At 43.7% G+C, this 20188-nt stretch overlaps 1 protein-coding gene across 5 annotated transcripts in view; it reads right to left on the bottom strand.

The window, feature by feature from the left end:
• rerea (arginine-glutamic acid dipeptide (RE) repeats a) overlaps nucleotides 1-20188 on the bottom strand; it is a 126218-nt gene that overhangs the window by 26981 nt on the left and 79049 nt on the right. For 3 of the 5 annotated variants that reach the window (XM_034589618.1, XM_034589619.1, XM_034589617.1), the window contains 6 exons: nucleotides 13715-13820; nucleotides 12011-12107; nucleotides 10367-10471; nucleotides 4948-4996; nucleotides 4073-4197; nucleotides 489-588 (listed from right to left, as the gene is read on the bottom strand). In XM_034589618.1, coding sequence (XP_034445509.1) covers nucleotides 489-588; nucleotides 4073-4197; nucleotides 4948-4996; nucleotides 10367-10471; nucleotides 12011-12107; nucleotides 13715-13820 — 582 coding nt within the window. Of the gene's footprint in view, nucleotides 1-488; nucleotides 589-4072; nucleotides 4198-4947; nucleotides 4997-6609; nucleotides 6654-7865; nucleotides 8088-10366; nucleotides 10472-12010; nucleotides 12108-13714; nucleotides 13821-20188 lie in introns of those variants that run through there. The other 2 variants (XM_034589620.1, XM_034589621.1) reach the window with 2 other exon arrangements.

A 20188-nucleotide genomic window follows, 5' to 3' on the forward strand; every position in this document is an offset into this window, starting at 1 on the left:
ACAGTTACAAAGGCAAGTGCTGTGCAGCTTTAAAACCTGTGTCACATTCAATTGGGTGAAACAGGCAGCGCCGGAGCTCTTCCTCTGAGAATAAACAAGCATTGCTCATCGGAATTGCAAATAGAGAGGAAGGTCGAGAGACAATGACCTGCCCGCCATGTTAATTTTCCAGTTTATAGAGTCGGAATATAAATGCCCTGTTTATGATGATTCTAATCTCTTTTTTGAGCTTGATTCCTCAGCATTCATTGCCAATGTGATGGACAAATCTCTCATTAAGCCTAATGTATTGAAAGCTTCTGCCACCGGGTTTACCACAGGGGGCTACTCTGCTGGCTCAGGGGCCTTTTCATAGCCCAGCACTGCACATCTGCATCTCAGCAAAGCTTAGAGTAAAATACCTGCAACATGTTTAGACTGAAAATGGATACGTGTTACTGTTGCTCACATTTGATTCCTAGGGATAGACTTGCAGCATGGCTACTCACAGTGTTAAGTGCGTTTAATGTAGTGTCATCTCGAGAGGCTGCTAGACACCCGTCTTCTGTCGAGCCTCCGTCACACATCCCTGCAAAGGCAGCCATGCTCCTGTGAACACAAGGCAGATGAAATCAACATTAAAAAAGGCCAACGGTACCTTGATTCAGTGTAAGGCTGTGTAATATAACTACAATCTATACAGTTCATTTCCCATTTCACACATAAAAATCCTGGTATAGCATATTCTCTATAAATTCAATGAATAAATACTTTACAGAAAATGACCGTATAGTAAATCTGATTTCTTATTGCATTACATTTCTGCTTGGCATCATGGTCCCTGGGGCGAACATTAACACCAACTCACAAAACAACTTCTTCTCGACTGTAAAAATTGGGGCGAAGCCTTTGCAAAGGCGGTTATTATCTACTTCCATCTTCATGTGTGTTCCGAGGGAAAAAGCCTCTGGCACTCCGTTCGCACTCAATCGTAGATTCTCTCAACAGTTTGGCCTTCAAGCGTAGGTGGTAAAAGAAGTTAGTGGTGTTGTGGGGACTGATCTGTGGCATGTTCATTCTCACCCCATGCTTGTTTGTGTTGCCACGATAAATATTACTTGCCTTAAATTGAACCGCGTGGAAAAATGCAAAGCGTCATCCAAATGATGAAAAATATTACAGTGAGGAGTGTTTTATGACACCATCAGATAAACGATAGAGCATTACTTGAAATGTTAAGATGTTTTTCCATCGTCCTACTGCACAGAGCTGTAACGATATGACTTCACTCACTTTAATATACTTGTAGGAGCATTATTTTTTTAATCATGTTTCACAGGCTCAGTAGAAACGACAACAGGCAGTTCTCACCTGCTGCATGGCTACTCAAATAACTTCTTAAATCTATAACAAAAGTTGCAACAAAATGGCACAAAATTCTCACTATAAACGATAACACAGGTTTCAAGGAAAGCCAGTTAAGCGTATAACCTTGCTGGCTTGAATATGAATGGAGCAGAGGAGCTACATTAGTTTAACAGTTAGAAAATTAATAGGTACACTACCGTTCAAAAGTTTGGGGTCACTTAGAAATTTCCTTATTTTTCAAAGAAAAGCACTGTTTTTTTCAATGAAGATAACATTAAATTAATCAGAAATACACTCTATACATTGTTAATGTGGTAAATGACTATTCTAGGTGGAAACGTCTGGTTTTTAATGAAATATCTACATAGGTGTATAGAGGCCCATTTCCAGCAACTATCACTCCAGTGTTCTAACGGTACATTGTGTTTGCTAATCGCCTTAGAAGACTAATGGATGATTAGAAAACCCTTGAAAACCCTTGTGCAATTATGTTAGCACAGCTGAAAACTGTTTTGCTGGTGAGAGAAGCTATAAAACTGGCCTTCCTTTGAGCTAGTTGAGTATCTGGAGCATCGCATTTGTGGGTTCGATTATACTCTCAAAATGGCCAGAAAAAGAGAACTTTCATGTGAAACTCGCCAGTCTATTCTTGTTCTTAGAAATGAAGGCTATTCCATGCAAGAAATTGCGAAGAAACTGAAAATTTCCTACAACGGTGTGTACTACTCCCTTCAGAGAACAGCACAAACGGGCTCTAACCAGAGTAGAAAGAGAAGTGGGAGGCCCCGGTGCACAACTCAGCAAGAAGACAAGTATATGAGAGTCTCTAGTTTGAGAAATAGACGCCTCACAGGTCCTCAACTGGCAGCTTCTTTAAATGGTACCCGCAAAACGCCAGTGTCAACGTCTACAGTGAAGAGGCGACTCCGGGATGCTGGCCTTCTAGGCAGAGTGGCAAAGAAAAAGCCATATCTGAGACTGGCCAATAAAAAGAAAAGATTGATATGGGCAAAAGAACACAGACATTGGACAGAGGAAGATTGGAAAAAAGTGTTATGGACAGACGAATCAAAGTTTGAGGTGTTTGGATCACACAGAAGAACATTTGTGAGACGCAGAACAGGTGAAAAGATGCTGGAAGAGTGCCTGACGCCATCTGTCAAGCATGGTGGAGGTAATGTGATGGTCTGGGGCTGCTTTGGTGCTGGTAAAGTGGGAGATTTGTACAAGGTAAAAGGGATTTTAAATAAGGAAGGCTATCACTCCATTTTGCTACGCCATGCCATACCCTGTGGACAGCGCTTGATTGGAGCCAATTTCCTCCTACAACAGGACAATGACCCAAAGCACACCTCCAAATTATGCAAGAACTATTTAGGGAAGAAGCAGGCAGCTGGTATGCTGTCTGTAATGGAGTGGCCAGCACAGTCACCAGATCTCAACCCCATTGAGCTGTTGTGGGAGCAGCTTGACCGTATGGTACGCAAGAAGTGCCCATCAAGCCAATCCAACTTGTGGGAGGTGCTTCAGGAAGCGTGGGGTGAAATTTCTACAGATTACCTCAACAAATTAACAGCTAGAATGCCAAAGGTCTGCAATGCTGTAATTGCTGCAAATGGAGCATTCTTTGACGAAAGCAAAGTTTGAAGAACAAAATTAATATTTCAAATAAAAATCATTATTTCTAACCTTGTCAATGTCTTGACTATATTTTCTATTCATTTTGCAACTCATTTGATAAATAAAAGTGTGAGTTTTCATGGAAAACACGAAATTGTCTGGGTGACCCCAAACTTTTGAACGGTAGTGTAAGTATTTGACAACTGACTTAACTGCTTTTCTAGGTCTTACAATATATCTGAGTTAATAATTTTGGGGGAATGGACCATCCAGCAGACAAACAATACAACTGATTACCAATATTTGATAGTGGCTGCCTAAGCATGGAGGGAGGAGCGGAGAATTTAAGCTAGGGGCTGATGCAGCCTGTGCTAAACAAAATCAGTTTTTTTTTTGCTTGAAATCACCTCTCTTATCACACCCTGGAATCTGCTGCACACTTGTTCCAACAGGAAGTTACGCTTCCAACATATCATAAGGCTTTCACATTAAGTGTTATGTGTGTGTTATAATCCACAAGAATACAGCACTGTATAAGTCAGTGTAATACTGGTAAGCATGAAAACAAATATGAAAACAGGCTGCAGTAGAATTTATATAACACCGTCTGTCGCAGCGACAGGTTGTGATTAATTATATCGAATCCCCCCCCAAACACAACATCGCACTGAAACCTGTTAACACATATTACTTTCACTGCAACATCTCCAGGAGCATTGATTGATGATTTAATTTCATGACACCACACTTAAATATAAATAGTAAAAAAATACTTAATATAAATACAAATACTGCTGCAAGAGATCAGAGAAGTTTGGTTTGATGAATCACGGGTACAAAACCAAGCTGATGGGGGCGGTTGTATCGATTTAACTATAATGAGAATGCTAGTTATTACTATCACTGATGAGACTTTGATATCTTCATTTTCTTTAAGGTCTGAATTCACACACTACTCAGATAACAGTGCACTGACAGATGGATGAATAAAGATTTAACCCCCAAACTCTCCCTGCTATCTTTAACCTAACTGGTGATAGCTTCCTACCATGTTAGACCTTTCCCTGTCTGATAAATCTGAATTTCTATGTTCCTCCGGGCTCACCTTGCGGCTCTGAGGTACATGAGAAGGTCACAGTCATTGACCCCTGGCATCCAGACCAGCTCCTCATTCTCAGTTACAGCGTGGCCACCAGGGGAGGGGAAAGGCTGTAGCTCTGGAAGCTTAGCCTAATTAGGACGGGGGAAAGGAAGAGAAGAACATATGGTGTCACACTACAAATAGCATGTGAGCTTGAAGAAAATGTCAGCTTTCACCTAGATGTCATCAACTTCTCACTGTGGCTGAGTGTTGTCAGTGGGGAATGGGGACAAGTTACAGTAACAGTGATCAAATATCTTAGCACAACACAAGACTGCACTCTGATGACTGACTGACAAGAAACCTTAGTGCAAACACTGGTGAACAGTATCATGCAAACGTCTATGTAAATTTGCCACATGTTGAGGAACCTTAATTACAACAGTGGTTTAAAAAAAAAGTGTCATCTTCCAAAATGGCATTACTAAATGAATAAATTGCCGTTGCATACATTTACAGATAAAACATTTTGTATGCATTGCACTTTAAATATTTTAATTGTGTTGTTGAAACAGCATTTCAGCAAAAGAATACCTTTGTATTATTAGAAAATATGTTATTGTAGAAATTGTGGTAAAGCTGAATAATGACACAAATAAGTCAGTACACATCTTGTTTGGATTTTATCATCTTAAATGATAAGTGGCATCATGATTAAAATGCCATCTATATGTTAAGGGAACAGTTATCAAATTTCAGCTAATTGCGTGATAATGAAATCCATACAGCCGTGACAATTGTGGAGGTTGTACTGTGGTTCACGTGGGGGAAAAAAGGTTTCTGTCAAGTCGACTCTCATGTCAGCTGCTGAGTGACTCATGTGTCGCACAGTGACTTACTTGGTGACTGGGTCCCACTCGGATTTCTCCTTGCGTGCTGTTTAGCCGCCTGAGAATAGACAAAGAGCAGATTGAAACAGAATATCTACTTACTGCTTTTCACAGTGTCACAGACTGCACAGTGCCTGTTGAATCAGCTCAACAACAGCTAACAACTAACTACAAAGTCACTTCTGAGGACGAAGAAAAGAGAAAAAAATTACAATAAACGAACAAATCATGACTAGGACAAGATAATGTTCATTCAGAGGAGGCAAGGGCTGTACTTTCTACTTTGTAACATGTGAGCAAAATACATTGGGTTTTAATCAGAAAAGCAAATAAAGATTTCAGGAGAATATTCCTGAGCCACTGCTTGAGCACAGCGAGCTGAGCCGAGCACATTTGCAGGCCTGATATTGCGGATACAGCAATAAAACAGAATCCCCTAAAAGGAGGAGGTGCGGGAGGAGCAGGAGGGAGCTGGCTGTGGATATGCAAGGCAGGAGCCTCTGAAACGGCTGCTGGTGCAAATGTTGGTAGCCATAGCAACTGCAATTTAATAATAGTGTTCCGAATCTCCAGCTGCAGTGGATTAAAGAAAATGACAAGATGTTCCTTTTGAAAAGCCTTCCCCTCCGTTACCTAGGTAACAGCGCCAATTTTCATACAGCCGAGCGCGGGGCGGCCCAGAATCTGTCAGCGTGATTTGCACCCAGAGAAGCTCGCACTCCATCATGCAGACCTGGCGGAAACCGAAGAGGCCACAGCCCTCTGGTCTCTTTACAGCCCTCCAACCACAAAGCTCTAAGATGGCTACATATTTGACTGCAATCCCCCCCTTTCCCTCTTTCTTAGCGGACCTCCTCCTCCACCTACGCTCAGACAGGGGAGAGTGATTAGAGGGGTGATCCATATCGTTATGAACTATGGCTGACAGAAGCACTGGCACAGACAACATCAGCACAGGCCAAAAAAACTGAGTCTCAGCTGCAGTGACTGACCCCGGGGCCTGCCAGCAGAGTCTGCTGCTCCAGAACATGTTGAAATACTTCGTTTGATTTTATTACAAACATTCTCAGCAGATAAGACAAACTAAATGTACAGCAATCAGAATCTGGCAGTCGATGAGAACCCAGGGCAATAAACCCTGCTGATAAAAATCCAATATGTAAGTTTCCCTACGTCATCAGCACTTCAGATTAAAATTTAAAGGTTCTGTAAGGATTTCATAACATTTCAGTCCTTATTTAACCTACGTTTCTTGTCCCACTATTTGGACGAATCTGTTGAAAATTGGTTTTACAAGTGAGTGGTGTGGAAATAACTTGTAAACCACTTTCATTGGATTTATTAGAGCTGAGAATGTCTATACTATATATATATACGTGCGTGTGTGTTTTTTGAATGCCTGCATGTAGTCTCCTATTACAGAGAAGGTTTATGTATTTATAATACTTAGTGAGCCTGTTCCTACTGAGAGAAAGTTCTACAAATGTGTTCCTGACAGTATGCAGTTGGCCGGGTCCTCGGTGTGTTTGGCAGGAGGCTGTAAGGATGACAAATGAGAACCTGTGCACCAGAATAAGAACAGCGTGTGGGACAGCCGTGTTTTATTCAGGCAAATCCTGAAAGCAGACCTTCAGACGGTACGCTGAGAGAGGAGGCAGAATACAGATGTACCATGGCAAGAGGCCCTCAGGAGTTCCCATAGACTGCAGGCATATTTGAAATGAAACAACACAATGAAAACATACTGAACTATGTGAGAATTAGGCCATTGTTAATAATAGACACAACTAGCAAAACACCTATTTTGACTATTAGTAGTAGTGTTATAAGTAGTATCATTAGTATTTTTTGTGTAGATTAAAATTGTAAAAACAAAGAAAAGTTTGTATTTCAATATGCAGAGTATTAATAGAGATTACAGAGGCATAATATAAGCATTATCTCTGTTGTTACAAGTGTTAGTTGTAATACTGTGCCAAGTAATGTTTCTTTTTCCTCAAATAAGCCTCACACAATTAACTATGTGAAACATGCCAACTTGACACACACACACACACACACACACACACACACACACACACACACACACACACACACACACACACACACACACACACACACACACACACACACACACACACACACACACACACACACACACACACACACACACACACCTTCAGACCTGACTCAGCACACAATCTTGTCAAGTAATTAAAGGCTTACTTATTAAACCCAAACAACAACGTGACAGTCTGGTCAACTTTGTGTGTGAGAGAGAGTGTGTGTCTGCAATCAAGGATAACCACACCCCCTACATCAATTTCAACCAATCACAGAGCGAGTCCGTGGCACACTGACATAATTGCAGCGCAGCAAAAACAGACCCAACTTTGTGGTATATAAGAACCACAACAAGCGGCGTGCGCACCGCCACAGCTGGCGGCATAGCCACGAGCCGGCGGAGCTTTGTGCTGCAGCTCCGGTAGCATGCGCCATGTCATCCCGACTGTAAACACGAGCTGCAAAATGGAGCCAGGGGGCAGCCTCTCCGGGTCTCACCGCCGTCTCATAACCACGCTGGCTGCACGTTTAACAACACTGTGCACGGGAAACACGGTGCATGCACCGGGGGCTGTGATGGCAGCGTCTTGATAGAGGAGCGATGCGACGGGGTTTTGCATGTATGGCGGCGCACAACGCGTAACGGTATGCGATCTGCGGTGACAGCCCCGACAGAACGTGCACGCTCGCCCCACACTAACACAATCGGCTCACAACAATGACAGCGACGCAGACAGTTCGCAGACAACGCACACTCGTGTCAGACAGCGGGGACCGAGGGCTGGCGAAAAGAAGACGAGCCAAGACGCACGCAGCGATTAATAATGGCAGAAGAAAGCAGGAGAATATGATGGCACACCTACCTCCTGGGACTGAACAGATCGTCCATTTCTGACATCGAGCCCTACGGTGCGGTGCTGACACTGTGTGTGTAACAATGCTCGTTGGGTTTATCTCCCCTCTCCCACCTATTTCTAGGTGCTCAAAATGGAGAAGCACGCATTCGCTCCAGAGAGGTATTCACTGAGCTTGTGCTGTGACCTCAGCCTGCACGTACAGCGACGCGAGCTCCGAGAGCTGCTCCACAGACACTACTGAGCATGTGCTGCGACCTCTCACTCACACTCACACACACACACACACACACACACACACATATACACACACAGTGAGGGAGGGAGGGAGGCAGACAGACAGACACGCATGCAGGATACGGAATTCATATCTTCTCGTATGTCTGCGCCATAATAAACAAGAGTGAAATTGCAAGGCTGCAGACACCCCGCACTGAATACCAAGCGATCAGAGGAGGGAGGGAGCGGAAGACTGAGTGTGTGCAGGGCCCCTGAAGGAGGGGGTTCCCAACCGGCAACCCTCAGGACCAATAACAAGGACATCTGTCACTGCAACACGTGAACCTCTCCAAACACAACCAGTGTGGATAATAACTACTTTTCATTGAACACAGAAATTAATCCAGCAGCTCGTCATGCTAACGTGCCTCACAAATTTGTCCAAATAAATTCTTCATTTGTTTAGATTTGGGTCAATGAGGGGCCCTACATGACACAAAGGTAAGTTATACATGTAATACAAAGTTTAACTGTTTGCATATTTAAATACAGCTGTGAATGAACAAATATGTTACAGCTATTCAACCCCTACATAATCCCACTAAAGTATGTAAATACTGTAATTTTGCATTGAAAAGAAAATTTACTGGCATATCCCATCTGTTACAACACAGGAATTAGCCAGGTCAACAAAGTAAGTGGAATAAATGGGATATATATATATATATATTTTCCAGTCTTATCAACCACCAGGTGCGCTTTACAGTACAAGTCGCTTGCCTTTATCCTGCACTTTTTCCACGACTCATTCATAAAGCCAGGGATCCAACCACAGACCTGGTTAGTGGACAACCCTCTATACCTCCTGAGCCACAGTCCATCACACTTACTGCGAAAGCTATTCAACCATTTCATAATGCTGCCAAGCTGACCAAGTAGAACAAAGATTGTTAACAAAAAGTCTACTTCAAAATCAAAAGTCAAGTTTAAAGTACATCAGCATGAAAGTCAATGTCGACTACAAAATATTATTGAAGTACATGAAAGAACACACACAATCAAGCTAAAATTGAACAGTCACTGAACTTATCATGTAACTAATTGTTGTAATTATTCTTCATGAGAAGAACGATGTTAGTAACAGTAATAATAATAGTGATATTCTTAATTTTTAGAAAATGTACAGTGATAACACTGGGCATGAGACAAATGTAGTAAATAATTATTAGTATGAGAGAATGTGTATTTTTCCCAGAAGACATTTTGAAATGTCATAGCATAGAAAGCAATGAGTACTACTAAAAACATTACTGATGGATGTGTCCCTGCAGTAATTAATCCTCGACAGTGAGTCAGCATCCACAATACAAGGATCAAGAAACTAAAGCAGCTAAATGAATGTCAGTAATTTCATTATTCACAGCTGTACTCTTCCAACCGAGATGTGTCAAAATATTCGATGAAAAAGGCTTTTTCATCCTGATCAAACTAATGATTTCAAACACAGCCGCTGAGCTCCTCGCAGATTTTCCTTTCAAGTCTTAATCTTAACGCAAAAAGATCTGTAATTAAAAAGTTGACGTGCAATTTGAGAAATATCAACATACGCTACAAGCAATTACCAAGCCATGGGGGCGTTTTCCTGAGCTCATTCCCTCGCAATTAAACCACATCATAGGACAAGTCTTTGTGCATTGATAACATAGTCGGCTGTAATGAACAGACAATATTAGTCCCACTACTGTGCCAAACAAAGCATAGAGCTCAAGCTTGGTGAAAAATTACTTTTTTATCCATCACGTGTGCTGAAAAATGTTCCATTAATTTCAATAGAGTTTTGCAACAGCTGGGTGACATCGTGAAAAGCAATGGTGGGATTTTAATTCTGTGCTCGTCTGTGCCACTAAACAATATTTTGTCTAATTTGGGAGGTATTATATGGTTATTATTGTGATACTACATAATCAATAACATCTTGTCTCAACATGTGTAATATATCAGTATACTGTCAAGCCATAATCTCTAAAATATTTATGATGGTCAGATAAAACAATTCCCTTTGAAAATCATTAAATTGTGATGAAGATTTTTTTTTCTTTTTCTAAAATAATGTACAGATTAATTCAGTAAATATCTGCCAGATTAATTGGTAATAAAAATAATCAGTTGCAGCCCTAATTTAATTACATTCAGTGCTGTGCAGAGTTTATTCAGGATATCTGTCATGGGGGAGGATTAGTCTCCTCCACAGTACCTTTCTGTGTGAGTGGAAGTGACAGAAAGCTCCTCACCTGGTCTCTGGGTTATATCCGAGGATATAGAAAAAGGAGTCGATGCGGGCTTTGAACTCCCTGGCAGCAAAAATGTCGGAGAAATGGGAAATGTTGCATTTCCCCCTGTGAGAAAAAAGACAGGATTTATTATACAAAAAAACAACTGTTTGATACCATAGAAGTAGCAGACGTGGCCCTAATTAGAAGCTCTTGGGGTGTTAATTTACTGGAGGTGACATATACAGCAGCAGGTATCTGGTTGCTGTCAATGCCTGCTGACTTTGCTGCAAGACACCAGACTCGGGCTACTCCACCCGTAAACACCAGCTGAATATGTCAGTTCTGCCTCGACTGCTGCAGCTGAGGTGTAGGAGACAGACACTGCAGAGATCTGGATGGGCATCAACCTGTTTGCCTCCCTCCCGCCATGAATACCCCCCCCCCTCCCCCCCCCTAGTGAGCTGAGAGGGCAAAGGCTCTGAAAACATCTTGGTGCCATTTCCTGTTTCCAGCACCCTGGTGTCTGGCTCAAATCAAAATAACAGACATCTCGGGGCATATGGAGCTGGGCTGCCTTGCAGAGAAGCTGCATCATTCCTCCCCCTTAAAAAAGATTAACGGGTGGTGAGGAGGGCCGTCTTTCACAGAGCTGCAGCATTACGGCATCCCACTGGAATTCCCTCCCATTTATCTAAAGCCTGGAGAATAAGTCAAATCAAAGGGTGCTCTGTGTAGGAGAAGTTGCAGTTAATTTGCCCTGAAATCAGTGGTTTCTGTAAGACATGGCTTTGACTGCCCGCCGCTGTGCTGCTCACAGATGGTTTTGGTTTAACAAAAGGGGGAAGTGGGAGATGAGGAGGGGAGGGAGTCCAGCCAGGCATGAATGAAGAGACAGAGGCAGGGACACAGAATATATGATTTCAGAGCAAGAAAACAATGAAGCCTGTCCTTAGTGAGTATGTGCCATCGTTGTGTCCCTATACACAGACTCATGTTCAGACAGGTGTGTGTATGGGGGAGTTGATACAGAGCCTTTTTAATCAGTATTTAAATGTAAGGTAGCAGAAGGCATGTGAGCCCTCTTTGCTTTGCATCTTCACCACTGCACCATTACCATCCTGCCCATGGTCAAAAGATACATTAGGATGAATAGAGTAAATGGAATTCTAAGTTAAACATCGGTCTCCTAAATCTGCCTCACAGCAGACAAGAATTTCATTATAGTAGTGTGTTGATTAAAAACAGTGTTAGTCACCAGTTTGCTTGAATATATTAGAACAGTATTTGCGGGAAAGGTAAATTGTTGGTATAACAGCACATTAAAGAGAATTATACCGTAATCATACAATGTGCAAAAATACACCAATATTACTTATGGGCTATTGTAGCTCATGTCCAACAGGACTTTTCTATTAGGTTAAAACAGAAAAACTTCAGTTTAGAATTTTCATACCACAGCACTGGGACTGTCTTCAGTTTAAAAATAGGCTAAAAATAAAAATGCAACTAAACATCTCAATTAAAAGCTGAGCGGGGTAACAGGAGCTCTGTACCATAAATACTAATAATGGAACTGCAGCAGCCATGATGTTGCTGGACTGTGTGTGTGTGTGTGTGTGTGTGTGTGTGTGTGTGTGTGTGTGTGTGTGTGTGTGTGTTTACCTGAGAGCAGCAGCATGATAAGTGTCCACATAGTCAGAGATGAAGAGTTCTCGACTCCTGACCACTGGGTCTGTGATAATCAGCTCCCGGCCGGAGTCTGCAGGAAGGAAAACACATGGTGCACTGAATACATATATCTACAGTTTATATGTATAATGCTACATCACCAAATTCATTCATCTATGACAGAGATAACAGAGATTAAGTAGCCTGGGTATTTTAACTCACTAATAAATGGGCTAGCACAGTTCTGCGTACACGCAAAGTAACAAGTACCTCAGTGGAGGTCAATATTATGCCACATAATTCAATAAAGCCAATAAAGAGCAGCTCCCTGAGGAGAGGACATAATGTTCAGTTCTCCAGTGAAATGACCCATGTGGGGTTAAGACGCATCAGCTGCACCAAGAATGAGCCGGGACTTGTCGTTGACAAATGACCTGAGTTGTTGCGTGCTGTGGCCACTGTGCTGCGGCCTTGTGACATCAATTCTAATAATCCCACGTCCCTGCTGCGAGGACGGACTGCAAATAGCAGAGTGTCGAGTTGCACTGAAACAGTGTCTGGAGGGAGCAGCGTACGTGGGGTTTGGTTGATAACCTCAATGACACACCCGAATTTAAGTCTTTCCTCTGTCACAGGAGATACTGGGATCATTGTAGGATAGGAAATACAACATAACACCATGTTTAGTTGTAACATATACACTTGCTCTCTGGTAACAAGGCTTTTATTCTGAATATATTTAGAGGCGACTGTATTCTGTGCAGCAGACTGAGAAAAGCCCAACCATAAGGGGTATGCTAGCTAATGAGAAGATAATTTCACATGATAATGTTCATAAATAGCCATATCGAATAAGTTCAATATATTTGAACACTGTTTATGCATTGTGCAAACAGTGAAGAGGTATAACATTATTGATCTACCTCAGATTTGTAAAATGTTTATCAAGTGTTTCTAATTCTCTGACCATAAAGAAGAGTTTAACACCTCAACCCTCAATCAATAGTAAAAATCAATCATTAAACTTAAATAATTTAATTGTGATAATTATCGATATGAAGTTTTATTTGGGCCATATTGTCCCACCCTATAAAAGATATTAACAGATTACTCCAACTATTGCATCAATATTAAAGCTGACTTTCCTCCATTTCATTTTTGTCATCACGGTCTGACAAAGTGTTTGAGTGTGTGTCCCTGAAGAAGTGTATGTGTTAAAGTGTGATGAGTTCATTGGCACTGATAGTGTTGAGAGAGAGAGGGAGAGTGTGTGAGTGCGTGTGCGTGTATGTGTGTGTGTGTGTGTGTGTGTGTGTGTGTGTGTGTGTGTGTGTGTGTGTGTGTGTGTGTGTGTGTGTGTGTGCTCAAGGCCCTCGTGACACTGTGGGTTATTAACACTTGACAGTGCTGCTGTCTGGCCTGAAGGAGCGTTACCCAGGGAACAGCACAGAGCCTTGGGATTGGCTCAGCGGCCTGGGACACGATCATCTGGTTTGTGTTTGAAATGCAACACACTCTTATATCTCTTTCAACAATCTGGAGAGCGGAGGCAGGTGTGTGTGTGTTTGTGAAGGGGAAGAGGAGTGTTGTGTTACAGAGCAAGCAAGAGTGTTTACTTTGTGTGTGGGAGTTTGTGTACTGTGTATATACACATGCACATGCGTGGCTGACATTCAGCGCAAACAAGGCCTGTCTCACCGTTCTCATTGTTGCGATCCTGCACCAGGTGCTGGTACACAGAGTCGGGCACCTCTGACTGGCGGTAGTACCATTTCACATTCATCAGCAGATGGTCCCGTTTACTCTGCAACACAGAAAGACAAAGAGCAAGTGAGCAGGTGACCGAAAAAAAAAGAAGAAGATCCCACACAAAGATAAACAGACATCATTTTGTTTGATTACGACGTCACAAACTGGCCTCTTGGCAAACTGTGATGCTGTGCAGACACACTGGTTATGAGTCACGCTGGCTGATGCCAAAAAGCACGCAGGGAGACCAAGTCAATTAAAAAGGGATTGCAGAGCATTTAGAGCTTTAATAAAGCAAACAGTGGGATGGCCGTTCCAGGAGGGAGTATAGAGGGAGAATCAGCAAGAGGGGGATGGATAAGTGTTCAATCTTTGGTATCTACAAATCAAGGGTTCTCCTCACTTAAAGACAATACTCTAATGAGATACTAAATCATTTTTAAGCACTGTTAGTTTACTAATGCACAGGTACAGTATCTCTCCAGCACTCTTTGGACTGTCTACTCCTCGGGTGCTGCCACCTACTGGCTATTCAATAAGGTGCAACTAAGCAAAGGCATGTAAACCTCTAGACGACCAGCAAGTGGCAGCACTGAGGTGAGAGAAGAGAGCTTTTCTAGGACCAGTCAATGAAGAAAATAGAGAGGGAAGAAAGGGAGGGAGTCTGGGGGTGTGAGAGCGTATGTGTGTGTGTGTGTGAGAATGAATGTGTGTGTGTGTGTGAGTGGGAAGAAAATGGTAGAAACTGAGGCCAGTGCTGAGGTGAGAGATGAAAAGGGCAAAATACTGTTTTCATTTCATGTTATAAAATATTTATTGTACCTTCACATAAGCCCAACTGACCGTCACAGTGGGTTGAGAGGAACATTAGAGAGACTGCCGGGCTAGGTGCTAGACTGCGACACAGTGCTATTGGCCCCAGCCATCTTTATTAAGGACTCGGCTGCACTGCAATGCACTGAACTAACCAACTGAGACACCTGCACCACCCGGGGAGTACAGGAGAAATGAGCATATGGAAAAAATTGAAGAGGGGGAAAAGTAATTTAAGACAGACAATTTAACATCTGCACTCTCCAGCCTCTTAACATCTATGTGTGTGTGTGTGTGTGTGTGTGTGTGTGTGTGTGTGTGTGTGTGTGTGTGTGTGTGTGTGTGTGCAGGAACATGAGGTCAGGGTAAAGATATTTAAAGCCTTTTACAGTACATTGTTCTGTTATGTCACTGGGGAGGAGACTGAGCACACGCAGCCAAGCAAATCATCATCTGCCTAAACCCTCAAGTCCACCTCTGTTTTTCCAATTCTCTCCACTCCTTCCTTCCTCCTCTTCCTCCCTTGCCCCCCCCCCCCCCCTCCCTCCTCCACCTTTCTCAGTCCAACCCTCCACTCCACCACCTCTCCACCATTTTCTCTTCCTCCATTCCTCCCTCTCTCCAACCTTGAACAGGGAGGAGGAACGAGGGAGAAAGTGAGCCCCGGACGTGTTAACAGCAGCTGGCAAGTAGTCAGTCAGCTGCATTTAGTGACTTTGAATGATTGGGCCAGTGTGTGAGTGACAGCACACAATCACACAGACTTTTGGCTTGTGATTCAGCAAAGAACCACACTGATGGGCTCAGACACAGACCCTGCGAGCACGTAGACATACTGTGTGTGAAGAAATGTGTGCAATGACGTCGTGTCCCTCCCCACCCACCCACCCACCCATTCCAACCTCTTGTCTATCTGGTGTATAGACAATGTTGCCTTCCACACTAACAAGCTGCCTGCCGGAGCAATGCGAGTAGTTATCTGGTGCTTATACATTATTAATGCTTAAAGGAGACTGTAAATGCTGCTAGAGTGCTACCTGAACATTTCATTTTCTGCCTGTAAAACCACAAAATCTAATGTATTTTTAGTAACCCGATGCAAACAGAAAAGACACAAGCAGGCAGAAAGACGCACACACGGGTTTTGCACCTTATTCATGAGCCTGCATTATTTCAAGCCAACCAAACGGAGCAAAGCAGAGCGCGACTGTTACTTCAGCTATAATCAGTATCCTCGTCACTACAGAGTAGCTGCCGCTCTCCAGAGCAGATTGCTGTTTAGAAGCTCACAGCGGCGTTAAGCCCTCTCAGGCAAACGAGGGAGAGAGATGGAGAGGAAGACGGAGTGCAGCCTATGGAGTGTGTAGTGGGAGCGAAGCATAGCTTTCAATTATCACAATTCTATAAACATGCGGGGTGGAGAAATGAGAAGATAACACCAGGAGAAAATGAAGGGGGATGATAGACAGCTGAGAATCGCCACAATAACTACCAAGTTGTATTGTCTGGGTTTTGCTAAGCCCGCCATAGAAAATGACAGAGAGAGAATATATAACAGGGGAACCACAAAGCTGAATTGATTAGAGACATTCCACGCTGCCTGTAGAGCCCCGCACAATGTCAGCCATCTTTGTCTGTCCTGCCAGAGGCTAAACATGGCCCTACCCTCCCTCCTCCTGGGCCCTGAACCCAGGGAATGCTCCTCACTGCGGAGAGGCCAAAAGACTTACTTACCCACTACTGAGAGAAAGAAATGAAACAAAACCAGAGATGAAAAAAAAATATGAAAAGTGAAAGGAAGGAAAGGAGATTGAGGAGAAAAATGAGGAGAGAGAGAAAGCAGTTGGATTAAGATGGGAGGAGCAGGACTTTCTCATTTCCTCTGACTCAAAATTACAACTATCCTCCTCCTGCTTTGCTGAAACCCCCAGGGTACAAGGCTACCCCTTTATCCACTGAGGAGATATAAATCTGAGAGTCATGCTTTCAGGCTGAATACAATGGTTCCTCCCCTTCCTCCACTGGCTCAGCCTGGGCTGTGGCATTCTTGGACACACTCCTAATACAGGGGTTTGATTATAAGAGCCTATGTGATGGAAAATATTTCAAGGTTGTACAGAATATTTCTTTAACGATGAGTCTGAAATGTATCTCTGTTAATGAAAAAGTTAATCAATGCTTCTCTTAAAGCAGCCTGGATAAATCAGCCATTGTGTGAATCTGTTAATTCTCCCTCTGTGTAGCTAAAAAGGTGGCTGGCCCCTTGGATCCATAATGGCTGTGCAATTTTCTTTGTGTGACTGCATGTGTGCAGTCAACTCTGGAGCTGGGGCCTCTGTGTATGACCACACCACTACAAAGACTTGGGGTAAAGAGGGAAATGCAGAGGGCAGACGTTCCCTTTTTACAAGAACAGGCTTTAAATGTGAAAAGAAACCAGCTCTTCTGGAGGAAATCTGTGGACGTATACACTTAAATAGATTAACTCTGTGTTGTCAAGAAGGAAAGTGTGAAATCAATACAGTGCTTTTCATTACAAAAACCAATGCTAACACGAACACCTCCTCCTGTCAATCTTTTTAATATTTGGATGAGTGCACCGCGGCAGCAGCGCGCTACTTCTCTCACATCTGTTCACAGTGGCCTTTACAATATGTTCATTACCTCCTAGCAAAGCCGAGCTGTGACAAAACTGAGGGAACGTTGTTACAACCTGTAACCCTCAAACCTAATGCCCCGTTCCTCCGCCTCCCCGCACTGTAACACTAGAGCTTTGCTTTAAACAAAACCAGACGCTCCCGCTCCCACACGACAGGCCCCCAGTGCACCTCGTTAACAGGAAACCTCTGTTTATTTTCTCTACTTTTCAAACACTCTCTTCTTCCTGTGCTAACCCTGTTAGTGACTACCCCCCGTCCTTGCTGGTGACATCAGCAGCCGGGATCTATGACTTCCTTCAGAAGGTGGCAGCTAGAAGTACGGAAGGAAAGAAGGATCCCAAATACATAGACAAAGGAGACGGTTGAGAGGGAGGGAGGGACGAGGGGAGGTCAAACAGAGCAGCAGAAGCAGCAGCAGCTCAGTGTTAGCCAGGAATGTCAAGCAGTTCAGCGCGGCTAGCACGCTGTTGAGCTAACAGCTTAGTTATCTAACGCCCCATTGGCAGGGGAGGCTCAGGTATGGTAAGATCAGGGCTGGTAGCCGTGTGACATTGACAGGCGGAGGCTCAAAATGGCACAGAGGGCGGATTGTGGGAGTGTTTCACCTCGCCTGCCACCAGGGGAGAGTAAGCACAACCAAAGAACAAAAGGCTGATTGTGGCATTTGGAGGCAGAGATGGGATCTGGGAGGACTAATCTGCTGCTCCGACATGATAAGATTAGAGAAGGGAAGGCAGGCAGGAAGAGCTGGCTGGGAAGATCACACGTACACTTGCATAAACACACACACACACACAAAAGATGATGAATCTGATTGGAAGGGTTTTCCACTTGGCTTTCTCTCTTCCTCATTTTCCTTCTTTCTCTCACTTATTCTCCCGCTCTCTCTGAGACAGAGATCTGCCAGCACACCAGCACTCAATAAGCACTTCCATCTGGACAACAGCGCACACACTCGCACACATTCAAAAACTGTATGTGTGTGTGTGAACGTACACTGGCGTAGTACAAGAGATCTGCTGTGCTCACGCAATCTTCGACATCTCAGTGACTGACAAAGGAGGTTGTTAAAAAGAAATGCCAGCATGCTGGGTGAGCAAACACACATACAAGCAAAATCTCTCTCTCTCTCGGACACACACACACAAATAACAGGCTTTCAGATTAAGCACCACTATTCTTCTCCCGGCCCTGCAGTAGAGCGGGGCAGGCCGGGACTCTGTGTCGGAGGTAAGAGAAGGCACCTCTAAATCAGGCTGTCAGAGCCAGCAACAGCAGCAGGACTCCACTCTGCAATCCTCCTCCTTATGAGCTCCACAGTGAGCTCTTTGCTACTCGGTGCAACAAAGGATAACCTGCCCCTCAAGCCTCGTTCTCTTAGGCACATATAATAACCCCAAACAATGCAGATTGCAATGTTTGCGAGGAGGAACTGTAAAGAGCCTGCTTCCACGCCTGGCAACAAGAGCAAATGGAGAGAGAGAGAGAGAGAGAGAGAGTGAGTGTGGGAGGCAGAGGGAGGAGGAGGAAGGGTGAGGTGAGTCCCAGCTGTGGTGGCGATGCTGGCAGGACCTTTGCGCCGTGCCTACACAGGGGTGCCTCTCTCTGTGGCTTGACCTGTTTGGATATTAAATCTGCGACCTCTGCTTTTGAACGCACTGGGCCCATCGGTCAGGCCGGCTCCATATTGGATTGGATGAGCATTAGCAGCTTCAAAGTGGGCAGATTTGCTCTTGTTGCTCTTTGTGTGTGTGTGAGAGTGGATGTGTGTGGGTGTGACTTTGAACATGACAGCCCATGTCTGCCTTAAATTTAAAACCCCCTTTCAAGGAATCAAGCAGATGCGCATAAATCACTTTATGACAGATGTGTGTCACTGTACAATTTGTCGTCATTCACCGACACATCTGAGGATGCTAACAGGTCCTCCTGTCGTCCAGGAAAAAAAAGAGTGGTGGTGGCAGAGATGGAGAAAAGAAAGGAGGAGGAGAGGGGTTGAGTCACATGGAGCTCACAGATGATACAAATTAAGAATTGAGGGCTGAGGGCCACTACTGATGGATCACACTGCCAACCACAGGCACACTTTATACACTGGAGAGTCACAAGCACCACACATGACTGCCACATCTGAGGTCTGGCTCATCCAACACGTTGCTCCACTCCATGCTAATAACCAACAGGGGTAACTGCACCAGTCTTTGCTTCATCGCTCCTTTAGTTCAAATGGTTCCCAGTGGCAGAGAGTAAATCAATGGTGGAAATAATACGAAAAAAAGACTGATGTTGAACACATTGCCCTCCATTCCGACAGAGAGGGGCGGAGAGAAAAGAGAACACTAGCCCTGGCTGCTCACTCCATAATTTTAGCCAGGCTTTGTCCAACTTAAATATTTGTCTTTGCCTCCAACACACTTCTGCTGCACGACCTCTTCTTTTTTTCCTTATAGAAATTTAGGACGAGTTAAGTGATGGTACAGACAGCGGCACTGTGGCAGGCAGCAGGGAAGAGGATATAAAGAATATATTTAAGGACTAAATATAACAATGTGGAGAATAATGACCATCATTTGCTACACAACATTGACAAGGAGCAGCAGGAATCTGGCAACATGTCTTCAGTGATTTAGGACACACACACGCACACGCACAGAAATCCTTCAGCCTGGGTCTGAAATTAACAGCAACCAGATACAGGGTTTTCTGTTTGGGGAGTAAATGTCAGAAGACTATAGTTGACACCGGCAGGTAAATGTTTCTACCAAAACAGTCATGTAATTAAACACTTTGTGTCAGTTTGACACACATACAGAATTTTTTTTATCCAAGCCTATCCAACCATCCATCTGAACATAACCTTCACCAAACAACTAGCAACATTGAATCAGTTGCAGAGTAAGATCTTCGTGGAATGCAGGTTACGGTCGTTTATTGTGCAAAATGCATCACA

The sequence above is a fragment of the Hippoglossus hippoglossus genome, chromosome 7, assembly GCF_009819705.1.
Source record: "Hippoglossus hippoglossus isolate fHipHip1 chromosome 7, fHipHip1.pri, whole genome shotgun sequence".
Classification (NCBI taxonomy): domain Eukaryota; kingdom Metazoa; phylum Chordata; class Actinopteri; order Pleuronectiformes; family Pleuronectidae; genus Hippoglossus; species Hippoglossus hippoglossus.